At 35.1% G+C, this 27717-nt stretch overlaps 1 protein-coding gene across 4 annotated transcripts; it reads right to left on the bottom strand.

Moving 5' to 3' along the window:
* Nucleotides 1–3412: 3412 nt before the first annotated feature.
* LOC138329694 (zinc finger CCCH domain-containing protein 4-like) lies at nt 3413–27287 on the bottom strand. 4 transcript variants are annotated; one of them, XM_069276946.1, is made up of 16 exons: nt 27107–27287; nt 23018–23399; nt 22183–22403; nt 21399–21589; nt 20469–20758; nt 19481–19571; nt 18980–19156; nt 18435–18546; nt 17819–17928; nt 15102–15183; nt 14773–14917; nt 13315–14045; nt 12674–12922; nt 11884–11975; nt 9175–9296; nt 3413–8507 (listed from the first exon to the last, which is right to left on the bottom strand). In XM_069276946.1, the coding sequence occupies exons 2-16, from the start codon at nt 23347–23349 to the stop codon at nt 6686–6688; spliced, it is 4767 nt and encodes a 1588-aa protein (XP_069133047.1). In that variant the 5' UTR covers nt 23350–23399; nt 27107–27287; the 3' UTR covers nt 3413–6685. The 4 variants fall into 4 exon arrangements, with proteins under 4 accessions (XP_069133047.1, XP_069133050.1, XP_069133049.1 ...); XM_069276949.1 differs by lacking the exon at nt 27107–27287 and adding an exon at nt 26867–27076; XM_069276948.1 differs by lacking the exon at nt 27107–27287 and adding an exon at nt 26672–26819.
* Between the last annotated feature and the right edge of the window lie 430 nt (nt 27288–27717).

Here is a 27717-nt window from a genome sequence, read left to right as displayed (position 1 = left end):
AATAATTCCTAGGCGCCTGTGTGGCTAGGGTCTAATCTAATCTCCAGGTCCCTGTGTTGACCAGGGCCTATACTAGATGCCTAGGTCCCTGTGGGGCAAGGGTCTAATCTAATCTCTAGGTCCCTGTGAGGCTATGGTATGATTTAATACCCAGGTCCCTGTGTAGGACCAGGGCATACACTAAATTCCTATAGGATCAATGTCTATACTTATTTCCAGGTCCCTCTGTAAATAGACCTTTACTTATTCTCAGGTCCCTGTGCGTCTAGGGTCTTATCTATTTTCCAGGTCCCTGTGTAGTTTATAAGAAAACATAACATCTTTACTGTCTCGTAATGTATCGATCCGTCTTGGCGCTATACACTTATTAATAACTAATATAAAAAAACTGACTAAGTAGGAATGGCCGGAGAGAAAAGCTTCGGCAACGTTGACTGCCACAAGACAGAGGAAAACAATGCAATAAAGGTAATTGATAGCTACTTATAACCATACTCCACGACAAAGCTAATCTGATAGCCGTAAACACATTGTAACTATCCGTATTAGATTCATGGGAACAACAATTTGCTAGGGATGGTGGATATCTGTGTTTCATCATGTCTCCCTTCACAAATCAATACACATCTAATACAGTAACTATTGATAAACTCTTTCGGGACAGCCACAAGGGCTTGGCACGGGTATAGTACATATACACAGGGATTTGACTTTTTTATCGTACCCATGCTCATACACATGTATGTAGTATACAATACTACCTTGGCAAGAGTTTTATTTATATAAAATATACATTCATGTACACGGTATATCATAGCATTATTATCGTAAATCGACTAAATATCTCATAAGATTATACTAGATTTTGTAAAACGTGCAATGTCGATGATTGTTAAATGTCTCATGTTTTCAAATTAAAAAAAAATCCATATATCACAAGATCATAAAATACGTAGCAAATCCATTTAAAATATTTCGATAGCGCAATGAAATTGGTTCTAGAATTAGAATATAATTTACTGTTATTATTATAGTATTGTATGGTGGTTATAAAATGAAGAACATGTATAAACATCTGGTGGCAGGAACAAATCAAGCCTTGTGTGGCTGGTAAACAATCGACAAGCCTCGTGTTGACAAGCTAAAATTTTCCACTCGTGTTATATGTAAAAACTTACCTACAAGGACCGCAACATATTTTGGGCTGAGACGTATCCCTGTAAACTTCATTTCTGTTGTATCATTTCTCATTGTTGGATCCATAGAAGATTCTATAAATATATGAATTAAATCAATTAACAGTTGCGATAAAATAATTATGAATTTCTCAATGTTTTGCAACGTACATTATCAAAATTGATCAGAAAAATAAGAAACCATGTGTGAATCGACAACAACCGTGTTTTACGAAGATAAGAAGTTTAATGGTGCCCAACTCTTAATTACCATGCTTACGGGATCACAAGGACCTGACACCAATTCCAGCTTTTCAGTATACGATAAATATATTCAGTATACGATAAATATACTGTTGATTTGAAATTCGTGCCAGGTCCCTGTGGGCTGGATGAAAGACATAAATATAACACGTCATCGATTTATTATTCAGATGCTTAATGCATGTTAAAACCAAAAAGTTTCTATTATTTCTATCATTAACCGCGAGATCTCAAACCTGAACGTTTCCCGGGAGAGAAACAGTTTAGGATTGTTGACAATGAACTAAACACCTAAAATAAATCTTCATTAAATGTCACGAAAACCCTCTGATATCGCCCCCTCATTACAACAGAGGGGCCGCGGTGGCCGAGTGGTTAAGATGTACCGACACATTACCACATGCCCTCCACCTCTGGGTCGCGAGTTCGAATCCCATGTGGGGCAGTTGCCAGGTACTGGCCACTGGTCGGTGGTTTTTCTCCGGGTACTCCGGCTTTCCTCCACCATCAAACCTGGCACGTCCTTAAATGACCCTGGCTGTTAATAGGACGTTAAACTAATAAAAAAACAACAGAGGATGTTGTACCGATCTTGATAAAGAATCTACTAGTATTCATCAGCCATCTACAACCATTTGGAATGTTGCCTTGGAGATTGTTCTACATCTCTTCATCAGTCATGTTTGTCCATTTGATTAGATATAAATAAATTGCGTTCGTTATTACCATACACACTTCGTGATTTCCAGGACTGAATTACGACCCACCATAACTATATGGCATCGTTACACCTAATCTCATTCTTATCTAAGTATGCGAGCCAAACATAAGTAAATCTACCACATGACACAAAAAAATTGAGTACCGCGGGCACAATGATATTGTGTTTTCTTGGAATAGCGTATTTTATTATATTTTTTTTTACTTTATATCTAAATCTGACATCTTACCAAAGGCACAGAGCAGCGATAAATAATGAAATCGATAATAAGTAAGCATTGAAAAGATTTTGTTGGAGCCAGACCCACTCGGATATTTGTAGCAGCAATATTTCAGCTCTGAAGACCCACTAGGTTTTGAAACACTTTTAGACGTTTTAGGAGTCTAGTCAATTATCTGTTTATACGGTATTATGAAGAATATGATTTTACCGATTTTTTTTTTATCTATTTAGACCCCAAAAACGTCTAAAAATCGTCTATGGGTTTATGCTATAACTGATTCTTATATCCCTGCTGCATTTAGTATTTCCGTGTACCTACAATCAGTGAGCGTGAAAAACAATTACGGTAGAATAGAAGCGATTCTGTAAGACTTACCTGATTTCGAACTTTTCTTCGTTCAAGACATTGTATACAGTAAAAAAATGATAGTTTCTGATATACTTCAACAAAAGTGTTTCATCCAAAACCGGTATCTGTATTAGTTATGTGTTTGAGGTTGATTGATGAGTTTCGTCTAGCCTAGTTGACTTGTGAGCTTGAAAGAAGTACAGAAGTCCTTCATTCCAACATTCTACAGACCGAATATCAGGTATCTAGACGTCTTAGTCAATGAATTTGTTTAGCTAGTTTGACACCTGTGAACGTCAATGACAATGACTTATACTTTGACATTGCATGTTTAAGTACTGAACGTCTTTCATAAGGCATTCATAGCCAAAATTTATACTGTCCAGTTGGCATTCATATTGGCTGAAAAAACGTTTCATAACAATTTTATGATGAAATCCCAAGAGGTGTTACAGCTATAATGAATGGAATATTCATTATCGTCAGATGGAACAGCCATTTCAACAACCATTTTCCGTGATCGCGGACACGGCAATGGTGACGTCAGAATGATAATGACGTCATAATAAGCGGATGGGAGTTCATCGACTGATGAATGCCAATTGCTCTTGGTATGTATAGTGGAACTGCAATGAAAACGTAAATATAAAAGTGATGAGGATTTATATACAACACAACACATTTTGGTGGGCTACTTTTATTTAAACAGCACTTTCAGCCTTACATCTGTCTAGTCTACATGTTCCCAATCATTCAGGACTGCTGTTCTCGTACATCTAGTAGCATACTAAACATTCTCCAATTAGACACATATACACACTCTCCCTCTCCTACTAGACACACATACACACCTTCCTTCTATTAGACACGCATACACACTTTTCTCTCAGAATGACAAACACAACCTTAGTTTGATGTTTCTAATGTCCGTACATCCATTGTTCTCTGTGCAATTAATTTGATAAATAATTCATTTCCATTGCTATTTCATAACATTATTTTCAGCTCTGTCTCGACACACCTGCATGAGATTCTAATTCAATTGTGATGATCTGGGATATTTCATCTGTAACTGTTTATATAAACATGTTTATGAAATGTAGTAATGCAAATTAATGGTACTACCTTAATGATAAATATTTGAAATTGAAGTTGAAGTCAACCATGCTCTGAACAACATTGTTCAGTGGTTTTATCATTTCAAATATCTAACAAGTTGTTGGATCAAAATCCCATATTAGAACACAATTTATAACTAGTGTGATGTTTACAACAACCAAGAACTGAATATCAATTATCTGTTATCAAAATATTTTTCTCAATGATATGAAATTTTAAGAAATTTTCTTTAAAGCAGAATCTAAAGAGTAATACCTTCAAACAAATACTACTGAGATTACTCAAGATAACCTGAAGATCTAGGTCACATGCCACTTGAGATTACCTAAAGGTTAAGGTCACATGCCATTCAAGATTACCTGAAGGTCATTGTCCCATGCCACTAACTAGCACTTAAATTCAAAATTTAGTAAATACAGAATCTTTTTAATTCAGAACTCATAGAACTCATAGTTGTAACATCACAGTCTGATAATCTGGATGAACATTGTTTCCCAGATCTGGTTTAGAAGCTATTATTTTTAATGTGAATATGGAATATCATTTATTCCATCCAATATTCATGAGTAAATATGACCGACATAAAAACATTACATGCAAAAAATTAGCAGTAGATGTACTATAATTTTTGGTTATGACATATTTATACCAAATATGTCAAAATCATTTGTTGTTTTATGTTTTGATAAGGTGCCATTACTTTTCTATAATCGGTAAATATTATTTCTTAGGTTGAGAAAACAATTTATTAACCTCAATAAAGGGCTATAATGGTATGTTTTAAAATTGGTAGACATTATATGTCGTTTAATTTGTAGGTATAAAATTTTGTCTATTGAATAGGGAATGGGCAGGTAAAGTGTTGATAACCACCATTGGTAGTGGTGACAGTGGTACACACATGTACATCAGTACACATACACACAAGACACACGTGTAGAGATAATTAATTATTGGAATAAAAAAAAAAGTTTAACGTATATGTAACAGATACATATTCATATAGCAAACAAGTGAAATACTGTGAGGAACCTGTACCTTTTAACTTTCAAGCATTACAATCATAAATGTGTATGCCACTATTTTTGTTTTTTATTTGAAAATTCATATTTATATTATGTAATTAAATGTATTTAAAAATGCTCCACTGCTGACAAATAGTATTTTTTCTCTTTCAAAAAAACAGCAGCAGACAAATTAGTATTTTTCTTCATTATAAAAGTTACTTCATTTACACCATTACCACCACTGAAAAGTTTTAGCTTCTAATTTTAGTTCCTAGATAAAAACATTTAAAGTAATTGCATCCTGAAAAAATTCCACGGCACTATGTCCTATAAGGAATGAAGTACTGACTCTGCATGCACCAAAAGCAGAATAAATTATTTCATATCATTTTTGTATTAATTAGACATATACACGATTTAACACCAATTATTGTTCATATGGTGAGTATCATTTATGCTCTGTCGGTGGTAGAGCATTTTTAAAGAAGAAATTAGTAGTGTTTTCTGTGCCAAAATAGGATCTGTGCTAAAAATAATGTTTACATTTACAAATCTAAAATACCAGCACATCCTAAATTAGTAAAGTATACTACTAGCTAAGATGTATAATAAGGATATTCATAGAAAATCATGGCAGCAGGATTTCCTTTAACGTCAGGAAAAAAAAGAGAAACTGTCTTGCTTTGAAAGTGAACCATTCTCTATGGACATTGAACACGAGTTTATACTATATGTAATTTTATAAAAGATGACAACAAAAAAATGCATGAAAATTATGTCTGAATTAGTATATCTCTAAGTGTAGGCTTCATCTGTCAATATACAATAAATTACAATAAAACATTTGTAACGGTTAATTCAAAGGATTAGGTACAATGGAGACATTTTGGGATATAATAATTAGTTGAACCTGTCCACATAGACCATTCAAATTACAAAGCAAAATGGTCCTATAAAAATTTGAGTTACCATATCGCAGTTTTTTTTTTTTTCATGGGTCAAAATTTTCGTGATTATCAAAAACGAGCAGTGTAAAATTTTTGAGATATGGCTTTAAGGGTAAAATGATTCAACCATTTCCCTGATCAAATTTTTGCGATAATAGCAATGTGACCAATGTTCTGTGAAATCGTGAAAATATCATCCTTGCTAAAATAACCGGCTAGGTTTGAGAGTATATAGTAGTGAATTGACAGAGGAAGGCAACACCTGTGATAATTCCCACAGGCCCTCAGTGTTTTCTTGTCTATATGAAGATGTATCTATACCATATACAATGATATACAGATTTTGTAGATTCTATTATATACTCTCCGAGAGTCTCAACTCCTGAACCCGAATTCAGCCATTCATGATTTCATTATCTAAATACTTTGGCAAATCACAGAACAAGAAAGTTCGACACGGGACATTGTTCACAAATTCATTAACAAGTTAAGACTTCACAACAGTATTAAACAACAACTTAAATGTGACAAATTTAATTTTCTACTACAACGATAATAAATTGTGTCACCATCAGCAATTCTACAGACAATATGCTTCCTCTGTCCGTTTTAATGTTTGACAATGATTTGGTAACATCATAAAGCTGCCAGCAAAACTCCCAGAACTAATCACACGTTCATATGTGAATAAATCTCGTGTCCATGTTCTTCACCAACATGTTGAATATCAACACCGCATTATTCCATTGTCAGTCTATAAACAACTTATTTGAGTAAATGATTTGATTTCATGATTGCAAGTTGAGAAAACACTAAGAGAATTTGAGGAGACATACACTGTAGATTTAGTGAGAACACATTTGATCACTGTGATCCCTATGTCAGCAAAATGGAGATGCTGTGGGATCCATTGTCTTAAAGAAATCCTTCATTTGAGGTTCTAATGCATTAGGGGGCACAAAGGGGGGAAGCTCCAGGGCAACAGGCATGCCAACATCACCTGGAGGGAGAGGGGGCAAGGGGCTGGAATCAATATTAGGTGAAGAGCCTTCAGGCTTGCTAGTCCTAGGGTCAAGTTTCACTGCCGGCCTGGGGTCAGTTTTGTGTTTAGCACTGTCGGATCGTTGGTAACTATTGTAGGTACCTTTGTCCTCACTGTCAACACCTAGAGGTGAGCTGTAGTCCATGCTACTCTTACGCTGCCCTGTGTATCGCTTGTGACCCACAGACTCACTGGCAGGTTTACGTTTAAATCGTGGATCATTTCTATAATCCAGCTTTGGCTTTGCCGTGTCTGAATCATCTGTCTTTTTGCTTTCAGAGTCACTACTAGATTGCACGTTTTGCATATCCCCCTGTGGTGGACGCCGTGGATCTAAAGCAGGAGGCTTCCTGGGGTCAGCTCCTATTGAACCCTGCCTCTGGAAAGAGCGGGGATCAACAGAGCGTTGAGAATCCATGTCTGATGTGGAGCGAGAGTCTTGTGGAACTCGCCTTGGATCAGAATTTGCTCTGGGATCTTTTAGTCCCCGTGGATCCAATTGACCCATTCGTGGGTCTTGCTGTCCCATACGTGGATCCTGTGGACCCATTCTTGGATCTTGTAGACTCATTTTAGGATTTTGTGGCCCTGTTCTGGGAACTTGTGGGCCCATTCTTGGGTCCTGTAGTCCCATTCTGGGATCCTGCGGACCCATGCGCTGATCTTGAGGACCTAATCTGAGATCCTGTTGGCCCATTCTTGGATCCTGGGCACCTATTCTGGGATCCTGGAGACCCATCCTGGGATCTTGTGGACCCATCCTTGGATCATTAGGTCCCATTCTGGGATCTTGTTGGCCAATTCTAAGATCCTGATGACCCACCCTAGGATCTTGAGGTCCCATTCTGGGATCTTGTGGACCCATACGCTGATCTTGAGGACCCATTCTAGGATCCTGTTGGCCCATTCTTGGATCCTGTGGACCCATTCTAGGATCCTGTGGACCCATTCTAGGATCCTGTGGACCCATTCTAGGATCCTGTTGACCCGTTCTTGGATCTTGTGGGCCCATTCTAGGATCCTGTTGGCCCATTCTTGGATCTTGTGGGCCCATTCTTGGGTCAACTTGCCTTGGTGACAGGCCACTTGCTGCTGTGCCATCACGGCTCATTTGCCGAGACATTCTGGGGTCCATTGGTTTCTGGCCATCTGCCCGGGGATTTATGCCTATGTTAAGATTAGGCATTAATGGGTTAGATGGTGGGCGTTGTAACTGGGGTGGAACATTGGAGTGTGTCGCTTGATTGTCAGATCCTTGAAAACGTGGGTCACCAGGTCGAAGCCCATCTGTTGAAGTCTTTACCCTCGGATCAACACGGCGGTCGACAGGTTGCCCTGTGCGAGGGTCAAGTTTGCCCTCCTCAGTCCCTTTGGAGCCTACAGGCTTCACAGCTTTTTCCAATTTCTGAGCCTGTGACTCCAAATAAGCAATAAACTTTTTGATACGTGGATCATTCTTTGATAGCTCACTATGAACGTCAAGTCCTTGAGGTGGTTTGGCATATTGTGACTTATCAACTGTTATAGGTCGTAGTCTATATGGAATGTCTCCCTCCGACGAGTTAATGATCACAGGTTCAGGCATGGTAACAGGAGCTTTGTTAGGCATCTCAACATCTGTAGTCTTGGGGAAGATCGGAGGGTTGCTGTTAGCTGGAATACTGCAAAACAAATGAAATATAGCTATAACAAAACAATTAAATCATACATCTCTAGATTTACATGAAATAAATGAAATTCTACATACAGACAAATCCACTAATTTACAAACCAATAACTTGTAATTTGAGTCAAAACTTGTAATTTGAGTCAAATTCTTGGAACAAGTTTTTTTCCTAACCAATTATCTTGCTAATTTGAGTAAAATTCTTGAAAAAAAATTTTTTCTTACCAGTAGCTTGCTAATTTGAGTAAAATTCTTGAAACAAGTAATCTCTAACTAATTGTCTTGCAAATTGGAGTAAAATTCTTGAAATAAAATTTTTTTCTAACCAATTTACTTGCCTATTTTTTTTCTTGATAATTTTGAATTCTTGTTCTTGTATTTTTTAGAAACTCTCATAGTGAATCTGCTTTGATTTATATGGGTTTTATCTCCTTGATGATTTACAACAATAAACCACTCTTAAAACATGGTCACACTTCCTACATGTTTCTTCTATATGTAGTTAATCTGATAAATTCTCTAACAAAACCAAATGCATTGCTTACTGTAGATGGTCGTAACTTTTACCTGAAAGTGAGAAATATTTCACTTTCTTGAGGAAACTGATAAAATTCCAGTAATTCATTGGAGTTATCTCCCTTCATTGCTTTTTGAGAACTTACTCTGGCGTGCCGACGGAAGTGTTGTTGCCCTTTCGAATACTGTTTATCATTTGCATGATGTCTAGAGCAGACGACTGTGAAAAATTGGTGGGACCAGGTGTCTGTGGACTTTCTGGTGTCGGCTACAAAGAATACAGATTTATTTCACTCAGAAAGGCATGATTTCACTAGAAGACATTTTTCCACAAACATTTTTTCAATATGTAAAGCTCAATATTTTCAAAAAGCATATATAGTTTTTACTAGTTTGTTTTTAGTTTAAATTATCACATTCTGCTTTAATAACCCGAGTAATGAAATTTTTATAAATCAAAAATCACTTTAATTAGTCATAGAACCAAAGTTTTACTGAGATTTTTACCAAAGATTACATTTAAACACATCAACTTGAACTTGTAAAGCACAGAGACCTTGTTTGATTTGAAATGTTTTGTTCTTTCTGATCAAATTTTTCAATATAATTATATAAAGCAAACAAAATTCCAATACTGGGATTATTCCTGTAACTTTGAATTAAAGAACTTTAACTGTATTATTAATTTTATCATTTTGAAAAATCAGGTTGACTGAATTACCATATATGGAACAGACAAAATTCCTGTGCAAGTTATTCCCCTTGTAGTCATGCACGTGATTTGTACGGATATTGATCAATGGAAAGTGTGATTTGTGAATGGGATTCGTTTACTACGCATAGCAACGCGTAGTATTTTCAGGGGGCACTGTCTTTAATTTCCCCTGCGAACCACAATTTTCATAATTTAATTTTTAAATGAAATTCATCGTGTGTATTAATAAAATATAAATATTTTCACCGCACGCCGATTCCAGGAAATTCGGCGTTTTTTAACAATAATGATTTAAATCTACTGTTTTATATTATACAGCTAATGCAAACAATCAGTACGTTATCAGACCTTTCATTTTAATTACAAACAAACTCCATAAACAAATGTTGAAGTATTATACAAAATACATAACAAAATTTATTTGTCACACATTATTTTGGATTTGCTGTTAGTTTACTTTTATGGTATTTTGTTTACGATACATTCACCGCATATTGTTTTCCAGAAATATGACGTTTTAGAAAAGTTATTTGAACTAAGAGTTTATGATAATCAGAAACATATATTAGAAAGGCAGATGTACCTTTGTATGTGCTTAAGGGTTTTTTAGATTCACTATTAAATAATATAGGAGAAAACCTTTGATCATACGTTACAAAAGTTACACTAATTTTCAGATGGTTTCAGTACGATTTTGGAAAGAAAATAATAATATTTTAACTGTATTACTAATAAAACAAAATGCACTTCTGGTTATCATTATCTCTACATGTACATAACCTATATACCTACAAGATATTAAATTGTAAAAAAAATGTTCATTAAAAATACATTAAAATTTTTCTACGAGACTTTACGGATCCGGTCGACTATTACATGTAGTTGTAGTAGGGTCTACTTCAGGGTTCTGTGTATATAGGTGTATATAAGACTATACGAAATAAGGTTCAAATGAGCAGAATTTATTACTCTCTAAGATACCCTCTTCATAGAGGAAGAGGCTTATGAAGATGTATCGACTACCGGGAATATCCGTATACGTCGTGTACAACTTGTGCATAAGACGATATTAATCGAACAGATTGATCTAAGATGCGCTCTATATATCCATCTTTTGACGACATATTTTCATGTAACACATAAGCATATAAATTACTGCAATTCTTTGTGTATTCAGAACGTCACATGGTAGAATGTGGTTTAATAGAAAGAGTTTGAATAACTTTCTCATGCGACATAAAATATGTGATTTGAAACTTAAAAATGACAAGAAAAAACAACTTAGAAGGAAATTTTAAATGATTTGAGAGATTTTGTTATGCATTATGTGTATAACTAAATATTTGGGCATTTCGATATAATGCATATATCATACGAACAGATACGTGAAGTACAATAGATAAATGATTGAATAATTAAACACGTATTGATTGTTTTCTTAGCTGTATTATAGATATATGTTGATTTAAAATCACTACTGCATTCCCCGAAATCGGCGTGCGGTGAAAAGGTTTATAATTTATTAATACACATGATGGATGACAAGAAAAAACAACTTAGAAGGAAATTTTAAATGATTTGAGAGATTTTGTTATGCATTATGTTTATAACTAAATATTTGGGCATTTCGATATAATGCATATATCATACGAACAGATACGTGAAGTACAATAGATAAATGACTGAATAATTAAACACGTATTGATTGTTTTGTTAGCTGTATTATAGATATATGTTGATTTAAAATCACTACTGCATTCCCCGAAATCGGCGTGCGGTGAAAAGGTTTATAATTTATTAATACACATGATGGATTTCATTTACAAATTATATCATCAAAATTGTGGTTCGCAGGGGAAATTAAAGACAGTGCCCCCTGAAAATACTACGCGTTGCTATGCGTAGTAAATGAATCCCATTCATAAATCACACTTTCCATTGATCAATTTGCGTACAAATCACGTGCATGACTACAAGGGGAATAACTCGCACAGGAATTTTGTCTGTTCCATATATGGTAATTCAGTCGACCTGAAAATAACTGTGAGAAAAATCTTTTGGGACTGATCTCCCTTGAAGAATTTTACATGAATTTTTAAGTAGATACACACATTTTGCGGTATTCAATGTTAGTGTTTACCTTTTGTGAGAGGTTTTTCAGAATGTCTGTTAGCTTTGGTTTTGAATCTGGAGTATCCTCTTCATCACTGGAATACCAGTTGTCATCATCCACTAAAATTAAATTTGTAAATTATGAATCAAAACTATTGTTACAATGTTTTTTTCCGGTAATAGTTCTTATACTCTCTCAAGGTAGGACCCTGCCTGTTTCCACAGAGAAAATTGAAACAGTTATTTTATTACACAAAGCAAATCAGTAACAATACTGACCAGAAACATCCTTATATCTCTGATTTTCTGTGAATCATATCAATTTTATCCAGGTATCTTTGCAGCATGCATCATTCAAATAGCACTACAAAAAGGGCTTAACTCCCAACAGAGACACAACGCAATTATACCACACAACACATTGTATGTATACATGGGCGGTCGTACTTAAATGACCTTGGTTTATAGGATGTTATGTCCAATCAACCAACCGAGAAACCATCATAAAGTCAAATGGGACAAAAAACCATAAAAAGAACTTTTTTCCCCAAATAAAATAAATACATTATTAGAGGAGGACTAATGATTTTGGCCTGTATTACAAACATACCGGGTATCACTTTTGCTATTAAGAAGGATATGTAAAAAGTTTGTTCTTAATCAGCAAAAGGGAACTAATTTCAGTAACTTAAGTAACCATCAATAACCTAAACACCTTTAAAACACTTTTATTTGGGAAAATGAAGAATAAGTTGGAGTTGGATTAGCACATGGAAACCAATACTGACAAAGTGATAAGTGTAGGACTAAATGCTTACATTTCTCATCTTTAACATTTTCCACTTTATCTTCTTCGTCTGTCTGTGTGTCCTTCAATCCATCTCCCTGCTGGTTTTGGATGCGGAGGAAGAGTTCACGCTGTTTAGCTGGAAGGTGAGTCAGTGTATCAATATTTAGCCCAAGTGTAGACAACTTCTTTTCGTTGGACTCATCTTCAGCAGCTGTATCTTCTGTTCCAGATTTGTCAGGCTCCGGCTTTGGCTCTGGTGGTTCTGTTTTTATTGACTCTGTAACATCCAATAAAGCAAGTTAATTACTTTTGAACAAAAAACATTCAAAGTCGGAGTTCCACGGCAACTCTATCTAACATTGTTATTGAATGTGACTTGTTAAATAATATTAACTATAATACTGTGGCATATTCAATCTAAACAAAATGCTTTTTTCAAGACTACTAATGATTAACACAACAAGCGTGAGGTGTAATTTTCTTCTGAAATTTTATGATAAATTTTGTTTTACTGTTCTTGGTTTTCAAATACTTCCCCTAGATACAGAATTACATAGAATGATAGCATCATGACCTGAAGATGAAAATCACATTCTAGATTGGTTCAGACCAGTGTAGAGAGAGGGTCTGGTTTAATTACGTGTTCATATGATCAGAAAAGCTACCCACCACTGGGAATAGTCTCTTCACTTTTAACAACTACATTGGAAGGCTCATCGACCTCATTGTTTTCAACTGGTTGGTCAGTTGAGTTTTCATCATGTGGAGGACTTGTGATCTGGTCATTGGAAGAGCTATACATCCCTTGAGGTGAGTTGAATTGTCCGGTCTGGTTAGGCCCCTGGAATTGTGGAGGCATGTTCTGGGAGCCTGGAGGTCCCATATTTTGAGGTCCTGGGGGTCTCTGCTGTCCTGGGGCGTTTTGTCGAAGGACTTGAGGAGCAGCTTGTCGTAAAAGTGCCCCAACCAATGCCACTGCAGGGTTCATAGTAGCAGAAGACACAGGTGGTGGGTTCTGCATGGGAGGACCATGTATGCGAGGTCCTGGCATAGGGGGCCCTTGCATCCCAGGGCCCTGCATGTGTGGGCCAGGCATTGGTGGTCCATGTGGTCCTGGCATAGGTGGGCCTGGAGGCCTTGGCATTGGTGGACCCTGCTGGCGGAGACCAGGCATGGGAGGACCCTGCTGATGGGGTCCGGGCATGGGGGGACCCTGCTGGTGGGGTCCAGACATGGGGGGGCCTTGTTGATGCGGGCCAGACATGGGCGGACCCTGTTGGTGGGGACCAGGCATGTGTGGACCCTGCTGGTTGGGTCCTGGCATTTGTGGACCTTGCTGGTGAGGCATAGGGGGTCCCATCGGGGGTGGCTGATTCATATCTGTATAGAAACCACTGGGTCTGCAATACAACAGAAATAATTACAATGAATATACATCAGAATAATTTGGTTAGTTGATTGATAACACTTAATGACCTACTGACGGTGTCAATGTGTATGCAATGTATGCAGGGTGTCGTTATTTTTCAGGAGAGGCGGTTCAATTACAATTTCAGGGGGCACTTTTCTAAACTATCTTTATTCTATATGCTATCTAACGTAATTTAGCCCAAATCAGGCGGAAACACAGTCAGGTTTAACCAGCAAAAAGTACTGAGTACGATCCGATATTAAAACCCCTGTGTATGTGTGTCTTAGTTAAATGAGTGTGTCTCAGGGGACACTGTGGTATGTTAGTGATGTGGCCCCATTTTCTAGTGCTATGTCACTAAAGCATAACCAAGCTTATTAAATGGCAGTCTTGTCTGTTTCAAATCTGTTGTGTGAATTGGTTTTAGAAACATTCTGTAAAAGGCCTACAGTAAGACATGTCTAAGTTACACTACACTGACAACAGACAGTTGCCATTCATTAATACTGTGAATTAAACAGGAGAAGCAAGCAACATCATTTGAATAATTCTGGTAGGTTTTGTGCTTTAGGTACTGTAAACATATTTACTTTAGCACAATCAAGTAACTTTGTCAGGTTTGCCTGTACAATATATCCAATTTATAAGTTATAAGTACATGGCTCACCTCAGCCATTGTATGTATAAGTTAGCTTTAGTTATGCTTAGCTACGTACCTAGAGGGAGGTCCGCACATTTGATGGGGACCATCATTGAGTGGTTTCTTTGGACTTTGGCCTGGTGGGTAGACTTTGATGTCAAATATTGAAGGAATCTTTTTCACTCGCTCAGACTGTTCTGCTATGTGTCGAGGTGGTGATCCTGAAAATATCATTTGGAAACTTGGGTCACATAAACAGTTAATTTTTACTTTATGTTTCAGCTTAAAAATCAGTGATCAGAACACAATGTTTAATAATTGTATCGGCAATCAATTCTACAGAAACAGACAAGATTAGTAGGAAAGTTTTCAAGTGTTTGAGAGACCACAAAATGTTTCCATTACCTAGTAGACTTGGCCGAGGGGGACCCATTCTTTGTCCATCACCAAATCCTTCCTCTTCCCGTTGAGAAAAGTCCTGGTAAAACTGATAAACAGCAAAGCTTCAATTACTTTTAAAATTCTATAAGTTCTATATGACGAATATGCCTGGAATATGTATTGATAACAGAATCTTGAATTATTCCAATTATACACCAGGATCCTGTTGACCTCAAACTTTATTTGAAAGTTTTGACTTTAACATAACAATTGGACTGTTTTTAGATATATGAGATACATTATGATCAAGCTACATAGTAAAACCTGTAAATAATATCAACACCTGTTTAAATACTTTCTATTGATCCCACAGGTCAATTTCAACTACAATTTGACCTGTGTATAAACACCACTTAAATACAATTTGTTTTTTAACCATGGGTGCTCTTTATAGACAAGTTTAATTTTTAACACATCTGCTACTTGTTTGATTTATGATCTTGTCTTGTCTTTTCTTTTTGACATTTCAAAATGCAGAGTTCACAAATCAAGATACTAAGAAATAACGTCAGAAAGAAAACAAGAGATCCCAGAGGGATCTTGGCGCCCACCAAAGATTGATCTATGTCTGACAAATGAAAGAGGGATCTTTTCTCTGCTTTTCAAACTTACAATTCTTTTTTCTGCTTTTCAAACTTTAAACTATCAAAATCCAAGATGGTGGTCGCAAAATGCAATAGGCAGAACTAGGGTCCTAGAGGAACATACATATGATATTTGAGAACAATCCCTTCAATACTTTCTGAGAAATAGCGGTAACAAACTTTAACTATCAAAATCCAAGATGGCCACCGGTCGGCCATCTTGTTGACCGATCAGTCCCAAAATGCAATATGCACAACTGGGGTCCTAGGGGAACCTACATATGAAATTTGAGAAAGATCCCTTCAGTGCTTTCTGAGAAATAGCGGTAACAAACTTTAACTATCAAAATCCAAGATGGCTACCTGGCGGCCATCTTGTTGACCGATCAGTCCCAAAATGCAATATGCACAACTGGGGTCCTAGGGGAACCCCTACATATGAAATTTGAGAAAGATCCCTTTAGTGCTTTTTGAGAAATAGCGGTAACAAACTTTAACTATCAAAATCCAAGATGGCTACCTGGCGGCCATCTTGTTGACTGATCAGTCCCAAAATGCAATATGCACTACTAGGGTCCTAGGGGAACCTACATATAAAATTTGAGAACAATCCCTTCAATACTTTCTGAGAAATAGCCGTAACAAACTTTAACTATCAAAATCCAAGATGGCTGCTTGTCGGCCATCTTGTTGACCGATCAGTCCCAAAATGTAATATGCAGAACTAGGGTCCAAGAGGAACCTACATATGAAATTTGAGAACAATCCCTTCAATACTTTCTGAGAAATAGCGGTAACAAACTTTAACTATCAAAATCCAAGATGGCGGCTGGTCGGCCATCTTGTTGACCGATCAGCAGACAGTTGCCATTCATTAATACTGTGAATTAAACAGGAGAAGCAAGCAACATCATTTGAATAATTCTGGTAGGTTTTGTGCTTTAGGTACTGTAAACATATTTACTTTAGCACAATCAAGTAACTTTGTCAGGTTTGCCTGTACAATATATCCAATTTATAAGTTATAAGTACATGGCTCACCTCAGCCATTGTATGTATAAGTTAGCTTTAGTTATGCTTAGCTACGTACCTAGAGGGAGGTCCGCACATTTGATGGGGACCATCATTGAGTGGTTTCTTTGGACTTTGGCCTGGTGGGTAGACTTTGATGTCAAATATTGAAGGAATCTTTTTCACTCGCTCAGACTGTTCTGCTATGTGTCGAGGTGGTGATCCTGAAAATATCATTTGGAAACTTGGGTCACATAAACAGTTAATTTTTACTTTATGTTTCAGCTTAAAAATCAGTGATCAGAACACAATGTTTAATAATTGTATCGGCAATCAATTCTACAGAAACAGACAAGATTAGTAGGAAAGTTTTCAAGTGTTTGAGAGACCACAAAATGTTTCCATTACCTAGTAGACTTGGCCGAGGGGGACCCATTCTTTGTCCATCACCAAATCCTTCCTCGTCCCGTTGAGAAAAGTCCTGGTAAAACTGATAAACAGCAAAGCTTCAATTACTTTTAAAATTCTATAAGTTCTATATGACGAATATGCCTGGAATATGTATTGATAACAGAATCTTGAATTATTCCAATTATACACCAGGATCCTGTTGACCTCAAACTTTATTTGAAAGTTTTGACTTTAACATAACAATTGGACTGTTTTTAGATATATGAGATACATTATGATCAAGCTACATAGTAAAACCTGTAAATAATATCAACACCTGTTTAAATACTTTCTATTGATCCCACAGGTCAATTTCAACTACAATTTGACCTGTGTATAAACACCACTTAAATACAATTTGTTTTTTAACCATGGGTGCTCTTTATAGACAAGTTTAATTTTTAACACATCTGCTACTTGTTTGATTTATGATCTTGTCTTGTCTTTTCTTTTTGACATTTCAAAATGCAGAGTTCACAAATCAAGATACTAAGAAATAACGTCAGAAAGAAAAAAAAGAAGTTTATAATAAGAAGATTTTTTTTATCAAAACATGTCTAATGTGCTAACAATGTGCTGGCATGTGTGGCACTGTCTCATGTCAGAACCAAAGAGATCAGGGGAGGTAACTCTTACCTTATCAACAAGAGGTGCTGTTTCATCGGTGAGAGGGTCGTGCGAAAACTTGCAATTATCACCACTGTAGCAGTTAGCTCCGGTATGGAAAAATTTGCATGGAAATTCACGTGGAGACATGTTAAGGAAATTTTCTTAGTACAAACTTCTGTACATATATATTCATCTACCAATTCTGGTTTCCAAACATTTTCATTAACCTACCAAAGGGTTGGGACAAAACTTTCTACCAAATTTGTACCAGACTGTTTCATTTTTTGAGCCAGAATATTTCCAAATTTGTACCAGACTGTTTCATTTTTTGAGCCTGAATATTTCCAAATTTGTACAAGAGTGTTTCATTTTTTGAGCCTGAATATTTCCAAATTTGTACAAGAGTGTTTCATTTTTTTCGAGTCTGAATATTTAAAGGACTCAAATAATCCTCAGTAGATTTCTGTGTACAATACAAGATCCAATTCCATATTAAAAGACAAACGATGTGATAAAGAGACAAAACATACAATTTTATCCTTTGGTCAAAATCTTCTATCCAATTGCATTACCACTGACCAAAAACTATCCCCACTAAAAACTATTATTGATCTGTTTCAACTGTGTCGTCTCAAAAGGATATCATGCATGAAAATACAGTTATCTCCCTTAGAACATTGAGAATTCAAGTAAAATTTGCAGAGGTCCATCTTTTTTGGTGGTCGGTAGTCATGGTTGAACGGACAATCATTTCCCTGTAAAGAATAAAGCAAACTTTTGTAACCAATTGTTATCATAACAGTGCATACCTCTAAAAATTACGGTTGGATACCAGTACTCAGTACCAATCGAGTGTTGTTACTTGTTTCAAAAAGTATCGGTACATACAATCAAATACTCTTATTGATATTTGAAAAAAAATTGACCTTTGATTTTCTAAAGGAATCTGACAGGAAAAAGTAACTATAATGAAGTAGACAAACACCAATACATGTTACAGCCATTTACTAACTTTTGTCATTCCTAATGGTCAAAACAATCGAAAAAGAAAATTTATCAACAAAATCAAGCTCAGCTTGAACGACAAAAAGAGCTTAAAAAAGACAAATACTTTATAGTAATTACACTACAGACTTTACACTATCAGTATGAAATAAAATCTGATGCTGCTGAAAAGAAATTCTATACCTTAGAGCATTTTCCTTCCTTAAAGAATTTACATATGGGGCGCTCATTCATCGGTGTGAGTAGTAAAGGTTTCTTCTTTGGCGGCTGATCTCCTTGTTGTTGGCGGTCCATCTTCCTTTTCATTTGTTTCATCTGCTTCATTTTCTTATTGGATATGCCCGTATGCTTGTAAATGTTCTAAAATTAACAAATTTCAGTGTCAATGTGTATAGTGGTGTAAGATGGTTTAAAATAAATTAATTTTTTATGATCAATCAAGAAATTTATGTCAATTAGAGCCAAGTTTTAATGTAAATTATTGTATTTAAGTGTAACTGTATATAAGATAGACAGACAGAAAGACAGACACCAGGGCCATTTTCAAAGTGACTGGGACTTCATGATATTCATAACCTCATACAAACACTTAAATAAATTGTAAAGGTGCTATGATACAAGCAGTCTTATACCAGATTATTGAAGTCAGAATAATAAAATGACACAAGGTGAAACATGAATTACCTCCCCTTCATCAAGAACAACGTTGGCATCGATATACTCTCCCTCCACCATGCTCATCATAGTTCGTCTGGGCTTCAGGTGGTTGTCATATCTAAAACACAAAACAGTTATTCTGTTATATAATCAGTCACAATTTCTTAGCATAATTTTAAACAATTCTTAAACCAAATACTCAAACAGTTTATTTTTTAATCTTCCTTTCATGAAATATTAAAGCAAATTTTGCAGCTATATTGCTTTTAAAACCTTTTTTTGTCTCTCTAAGATTTATATGTTTTTTACTTTTGGTCGAAGCCAGCTAGTGACTGTATATCTTTAATATTTAGGTACTATTATAATCTGACTTTTGTTGTACATGTACAAATTTAGGTGTGAATGTAGTGTGTATAAGGTGTGTGAGGTATTTCCCATATGAGTTATGTCCCCTTACCCATGTTATGATTTTTCATTTCATATTTTCTTCTCACTTTTGCCACTATTGGAGAGAACTTGTATAGACTTTGCCTGTTGTTTAATTCAGTTGACATGTACAATCTTTGTCAATTAAAAATTGATGAAATGAAATATCAGTTTTTTATATAATGTATCTTGAATATCACCTTCTTCTGGAATAAACTCATCCTTGATATCCAGGGGTTATCATTACTGTCGTAATATACGCCCCTGGAATGTCATAGCTAAACCCAATACATTTCAGGAAAACCCCCTGACCAATCACAGGTCTATAGAGCCTTCCTTTGAAGATTATGTAGCGAGTAACATCAACAGTTAACTGGTGTGTACCGTTATTCAATTTTTTTTATGTACATCTAAGGGCCAAATTACCAGCCTCATCTATTATAACTGCCTCATCTGCTATCGCACCCACAGAACTTCAGTTTTGCAATGACATATTTCAGGGTTTGATATTACAGCAGTAATTTTAACCCCTGAAATATTGAGTATGGAATAGAATTCAGTACTATAAAAGATTAACAAGTATACATACATTTCCCCTTCTGAGTCCTCATCATATGAAGGGCTATCATACGGACCAGGAGGACTATCATAGGGGCTGTCATAGTGCCCTCCAGATGGGCTCTTATAGCTCCGCTCATATTGTCCCTGGTCATCAAAATGGTCCTCATATGGCCCTGGAGGGCTGCGATCGTAGCTACTTCGAGACCCCCGAGAGTTCTGGGATTTGTTGGCATGTTTATCTACCCCAGTACCCCAGGCTTGGTCATAATCTTCCTCCACTTTGTCAAAGTCATGATACTCTCGACGCTTCTTCTTTTTCTGTAAGAAATTCCAATCAAATTATATCTCATCAGACTTTTCACTTTTGTTTTGATGAAGTCAATAATAAAATCATAAATGGTAAAAAAAAGTTGATTCACTAATACAAAGATACGTTGGATTATCTATTTACAATTGTGCATTCAATACCGTCTATGCAATTTCTATTCTTGAAGTGTAACCTGATTTGTAACTAAAATAGAATTAAGTGATACATATAGTTACCTCCCTTTATGAATTTAACATATATTATCTCCCTTTTTCAGGTAAAACCATACTAGAACTAACAACATGGTTGAAAAATAGGGGTACCTAAAGATAGTTGAACCACCAAAACTATATAATATTTACATATTTGATATTTCTTATCTAAATAAGAATAGTGTTGATCTACATAAACCACTAAGGAAGCACTAGAATGTCATTTACAGTTTTTCCTGACTCGCTTTTTATGCAATTAAAAAAATATCACAACATTGTTATTGAAATACACAATTTCAATAAAAGAAATAACGCATTCACCATAATACTTCTAAGCAAAGTTTCACATGCTAGTTAAAACAACATCAATGTATTCTATCTTCCTTGTACTTCAAAATGAAGAAATCATTTTCTTATCTTACAAATAAGTATTGTTCACCTTTTCTTCTTTCTGCTGCTTTCTACGTTTGTCTTTGTCTCGTTTATCTTTCCGTCGTCTTTTACTGTCATGGTCATCTTTTTGAGGACGTGACCTTTCCATATCCTCAATGTTCGCCTCCTCTTCCCCTTCATTGTCCAGTACATTTTCAGGATATTCAGCCTCTTCTTGGTCATGACCTTCGGAATGACCTGGATGAATTGTAACCAAGTAGAAACATTTAGTTTAACGATACAGTTCAAATTCCGATTATTTTTCTGTAATTTCTTTTATTTTTGCAAATATTTTATAACACATAATACTGACATAGACATATACATATATAATGTATAAACTTTCATCCGTACTTTGCATACATGGTTTACACCAGCAGTCAGTACCCGACAACTGCCCCACATGGAATTCAAACTTGCGACCCAGATGTGTCGAGACATCTTAATCTCTCGGCCACCGGGGCCCTTCTTGCATACACACTTTCATACATTTATTTATTTTCTATCATCACTTCCTACTTCTATTAATACCTTGTACTGACACACAAATTCTGATTTTGAAATTAAGAGAAATAATGGAAATCATGGGGTCAGGGGAGATAAAAAAAAAAATTATTTGGATATAACAAAGATTACTTTTGTAGGATTTTAACATCAGAAGTGAACATTAACTCAACATTAACTAAATAAATTCTGAATTGTTCAAATATACCGATATAACATTGAAACATAAAATCATAGCCATTGACTATTGAGCTGTTAACTTATCCAGCATAAGAAAAGTTACCAACCTGATGAATGTTTCTTTGGGGAAGACTTTTCACTACTCTCCTTCCTGTCAAGTTTTGGGGGAGATGATTTGGTTGGGGTAATATTCTCTTGATAATCATTGTCATCATCATCTAGCTCGCCATCCTCCAATTCACCATCCTCTAATTCACCTTCCTGGCTGCTGCGCGAGTTATTATTACGATGAGAGTGGCGTGACCTCTCTCGATCTTTCCTTCGTGACCTAGCAAAACAACATAAAATTATTATGGAATAAACATGATATTAGACTATTACATGACAGTGAAAATAACATTTATATGTTTGTGTTTGGGTGAAACAGAAACATGATAAAATCATTAATTCACCTAGTAAACGTTTTCGGGGAAGATATAGCCTGTATTTGCGAACTCACAATAGTCAAAACAAATCGGTTAACATCTCTAAAATTGTCTCATAGAATCTCATAGGCAATTGGGTCGTGCAATTTTTTTTAATTCTGTTCATGTTACTATTTTAATGTACTATTTTTCTAGTTTATTTAGCGCTCATTTTATATATAGGATTATAAAGTATCTATTAATCTAAAATAATTTTTACACATGTTGCACTCTTGCATGAATGGAACAGCCAAATTTAAGATTTTATAATGTAATTATATGTTCAACTGACTTTACTTCTAATAACTAGGTAAATATTTCAATTACAAAAACTTTTAACCTGAAGATATTTCATCATAAAATGAAATGTTTTAGAAGTGTCAAGTATTTAGATTTTTTCAAAGAAAATTTGAATTGACATGGAAGATAACCCCTGGATACCAATGAAAATCATCAGGATTTATCCTGTATACTATACCGATGATGTCTTCTGCGATGACTTCCTCGATCCCTTTCCTGATCAGTGGAACGGTGTCGAGAATGATGTCTGTGATCGCTGTCTCCATCGGAGTGATCTCCCCCTGAACGTCTCCTTTTAACATGTCTATTATCATAATCTGTATTTCCCTCTCCTTCCTGAGTATTGTCTATGTTATATTTTTCATCTGGGTCACTAAAACTCTTTTTACGTCTCTGTTCAGATCCGTAATCTTCTCCATAATATTCTTCCTCTTCTCCCTCGGAATTTAATTGCTTTGTATCGTTTTCTCCATAATGGTCATTTTCAGCAACTTCTTCAGCGATTTCCATTGTCACTATTTTTACTTTATCACATTCATCACAAAGTCTTTACATTGAACCTGAAACAAATTATCAAAATAATAATTAAATAAGTTTTGTATCCATTGGTCCATTTAATCTTAATTTTGTTTGAATGTAATTAAGTTTACGGATTATCATAATAATGGTTTAATCAAAATCCATGGAATTGCACAAAATGTTTTTTTTTTAAAGTTTAATTTAAAGGGACAATTCACTCAGGCTAATACTGGCTAATTCTTTTACATAACCAAGAAGCAAAATATAGCATAAATGTATTGTTCTACATTTCTTATGAAACATATGACATAAATTATTGACAAATTCCACGTCAATGTTTAGTATTTTAATTGATACCATTGTAATTACAAATCGTTGATCAACACGATTAAGCAGGTACAAAATATACGCTGTACCCATATCCAAGCCAAAGTCACGCACGTTAAGCAAATGAACTACATAGCCACGTTTGAGGTGATAAAATGATTTTTAGGCAAGATAATTCACCTAATAAGGTAAACACACTACTGTCAGAGCGATTCGAGCAGTTCTAGACAAAAGTAGCATTACTATACGAGCAAGGGACAGGGTTCGGCATACAAGATGTTTGACCACAATTAGAATGGCGGACAGCGAGCGAGTTTGCACATTTCACACGCATTTCACCACCATGGGCTTTTCTGGCATATCACAGTAAAACCGGCTGATCTAATTTCCATTAGAACTGGATTTTTTCTGATATATGTACAAATTGTAATGTTCTCTTAGACTGAATTGTCTCTTTAATTCAAGTGAGTTTGAAAATGTTAGCAATATAAAATATGTAGAAACTTGAAACTGATATTTTTTATAAATCAATTAAATTGCAGTGTCCAGGTTCTATTACAAACAAAAGTCTCCGTCTTTCTTTCTTGATATTTTTTTTTAATTTTTTTTTTTTTTTTTACAGTTTTCATATGCGTAGTTTAATATATTTTGAACAGCTGTTTTGAAAACTCAAACAATTGATAAATAAAATAAAAACAAAAACAAAATTGATTACTCAATTTTTGTTTCCGGTTTCATGACTTAAGGAAATCTTACAAAGTACTTGCACAGGAAATGTGGAAATTTTTGATGACTCATAAATAATGATACTCATTTGATATATGAATTATCCTGTGAAAGGATAATTCATATATCAAATGAGCTCTAAATTAATATATAAACTTTGCAGGAAGAGGTCATCTTCGATATATTTTCAATATAAAGCAGGACAGAAATAGGCCAATGTATAGTTGTATTTTTCAGTAATCTAAACGAACAGATACAGAATTGACTACAATTTAATATTTTTTTCAGTGTTATCCATTCCCAACTTTTGTAGAATTCATTTGGACTTCAACCACTAAGAAACAAGAATAATTGTAATTTCACAAGAGGAGTTGGATCAGCCATTTTTGGAACTTTCTGCTTTTAAGGAAGAGCTTAATTGAATTCTTATAAACACCTTTCAGTATGAATATATTGAAATTAATTTATATATATAGGTAGTTTCTTTTTTTAGACTATAGCTATTGGATTTTTAAGGTCCAATACAGAAATATACCAGCAAATGGTTTAAAATTCTTTTTTTATTACCAAATATGTGCTCATTTTTTAGGTAACTTCTTACCAAACATGTGCTCATTTTTTAGGTAACTTCTTACCAAACATGTGCTCATTTTTTAGGTTAACTTCTTTTACAAATTATAACGCAAACTTACTGATTAAAGACAGATTTTAAACATTAAATACATGGAGTATTCGACCAAATTAAGTTTTAATTAACGCTTCTCCCCCTTTTGAGGCCTCAATTTCAATTGCCCTGGCATAAATAAAGACCAAAACTGTATTGGTTTGCAATGATTTTGTCTTAATATGCACCTTTTCATTTTTTTAATATTTTTTTTATAATGCCCTGGATGCTTATTGGGTTCAATACTGTAACACATTTTCTGCATAATTGCTGGTGGGAGATTTCGATAACAAAAAATATCAAGACTTATTAACATGTTTCTTATTTCAGGGATTTTTTGGACTTGTATCTGTAATCAGTTAAATCAATGCTGTTGAGAGTCTTTTTGTAGGATTCATTTATATGAGCTATGGAGTCGGATATGTTTTAAGTACTAGGCAACAGCTGTTGTGAGAATTATAATTGGATTGAAAAGTTGTATTGGCAAAGCAGTAATATATATATTTTTCATTTTGTCAATTTATACTTTTTTTTTTATAAACAAGGTAAAAATTTTACAATTAATCACTATCCTGATAATAAAAACCATCATTATTTGGCAACCATACTCCAGCTATTAAATAGAGGTTATTAATCTATAAATTAATTTTACATCATTGCTTAGGGATAGGGTAATATTTATGTTAAGGGATAACACATTTAAAGTTGAAAGGTCAATATAAAATAATACCAGGTACAAGGGCAAGGTCATGAGATAATAACTTTGGTACATGTATATATATATATATTGAATATTGGCATTTCATCTTGAAAGCTCATTACAAATATTTCCATGTCTATAAAATATCTTAAAAATTTCAGGGGTATCCATTTTCACCTTTCTTTGTTTTAGTAGGATATGTATGATACATTTTGGGCCTCTCTTTTCTTTGTTCACATTGTACACGCTTGTTATCGTGTAATTTGCACATTGCGAATCCATGAACGATAGCAAGAATGAACGTGGACCCATCCCGTCCAGCGACGCATGTCAACACACGAACGGCCAGGTAAGATACCACGTGTTCCAGATCACAGGTTGTTTCATGTATCCTTCCGCAGAAAAAGTAGTTCTCCACATTTTATCAATATTTGCGAGTTACTGGCCTTGACACCATTTTTAAATCATCAAATTATTCACAATAATTTTGTAACATTTGGACACAATATATATTTTCCTTCATTATATATTTTGGTTCTGTATTTGGGAAACTACGTAGTGCTTTCGTAAGATCTATAAATAAATCGAGGAAACTATGCAACGTCAACATACGGGCTTTTCACCTAAGCCGCGATGGACATGGGAAAATGGGGTTTATCAAGACAGCGCTATGTCAGAAATAAATCTCGAATCATCGACGTTGTTACTTTACCAAAATGTCCAAAACCAACACTTATTCATATGATGTATCCAAGAAAATCATAATTTTCAAAAAAATAAATGAAAAATAAGTGCTCCGACTAAAAAGGATTGATCTAAAACTCTGGGGTCATAAATATTGTGATAGCTCCCAAATCACTTTGTTCTTTGTTTTGTTTAGGTTCCGGATAGCTTACCTTGGTTCGATTAATTTTAATCCTCTCACAAAATAGCAATCATTTAATTACTCTGATTTATATTTTTAGCGTCCGTAACGTTAAACTGGTCATAATATTGTATATGGAAAACTTCTGAATCGTACGTATTTCGTTTTAGAGAAACCAACATGGCTATACTCATTTGCATAATTTATGCATATTTTGTTACACTACCTTTGCCCTGCAACTTATGCAGTCATTTCCTTGTGCAATATTTTAAATTCAGCTGCACAAAGTTTGTACATAACGATACTACATTATTCGTTGCGGTTGTGACGGCAAAATCGTTCCTTCTTTCCTCGATCCATGGATTCGCATTGTGTTGCTTGTGAAAACCACCCTACATTTTTGCAAGGGGTTGGGCCACAAGAGGAGAGACTTGGAAGGTTTAGTTGTAGTTTATGGGAAAGATACCGTAAAAGAGCATGTCACTGAAGCCTTTTCAACTTGAGCTTTGATCTGATCGGTTTGTGTGAAATATACAGGTCCAACTATCGTCCATTTTTTGCAAGAATTTCCCAAGTACATTGCTCACTAGCCATTCCTACAGCGAACAAAATGGCGACGTAATTTACATTCGGTCACGTGATTGCCGATGGCTCACGAGTTGTCTAGACTAGCAATCGCAGTGGATTGGGTCAAAGTTCAAACAGGCTTTTCAACATGTCTGAAAAGAAAGATAACAATGTAAGATATACAGATAGTAATGATTTACCCTCGTTTACAATGAAATAGAATACAACTTATCTATTAGTTCTACCTCAATGTGTTTTAAAGAAATAAGACCAAAGAGATTTTTTCAAACTGAATAACTGATTGATATTATATATATATATATAGGTCTAACACTGATTGATATTATATATATATATATATAGGTCTAACAGTTACATATCTTTACTATCTTCATAGTAAAGTAGGCTATTGTTTGGCTATTTCATATTTATAGCTCACTGAATTGAATGATATCATACATATGTCAGTATAATGTATTAGTGCCGATTTTCTTCTATTCTCATTTGTGC

This window comes from Argopecten irradians, chromosome 8, assembly GCF_041381155.1.
Source record: "Argopecten irradians isolate NY chromosome 8, Ai_NY, whole genome shotgun sequence".
NCBI classification, from domain to species: Eukaryota; Metazoa; Mollusca; class Bivalvia; order Pectinida; family Pectinidae; genus Argopecten; species Argopecten irradians.
This window is presented reverse-complemented; position numbering and strand designations above follow the sequence as displayed.

Coding starts and splice junctions, on each gene's coding strand:
- LOC138329694 (XM_069276946.1), bottom strand. CDS start 23,349: ATGGAAATCGCTGAAGAAGTTGCTGAAAATGACCATTATGGAGAAAAC. Junction 19,572..20,468: donor GAGGACTCAGAAGGGGAAAT/GTATGTATACTT, acceptor TTTGTGTTTTAG/ATATGACAACCACCTGAAGC. Junction 19,157..19,480: donor TTGTTCTTGATGAAGGGGAG/GTAATTCATGTT, acceptor TGTTAATTTTAG/AACATTTACAAGCATACGGG.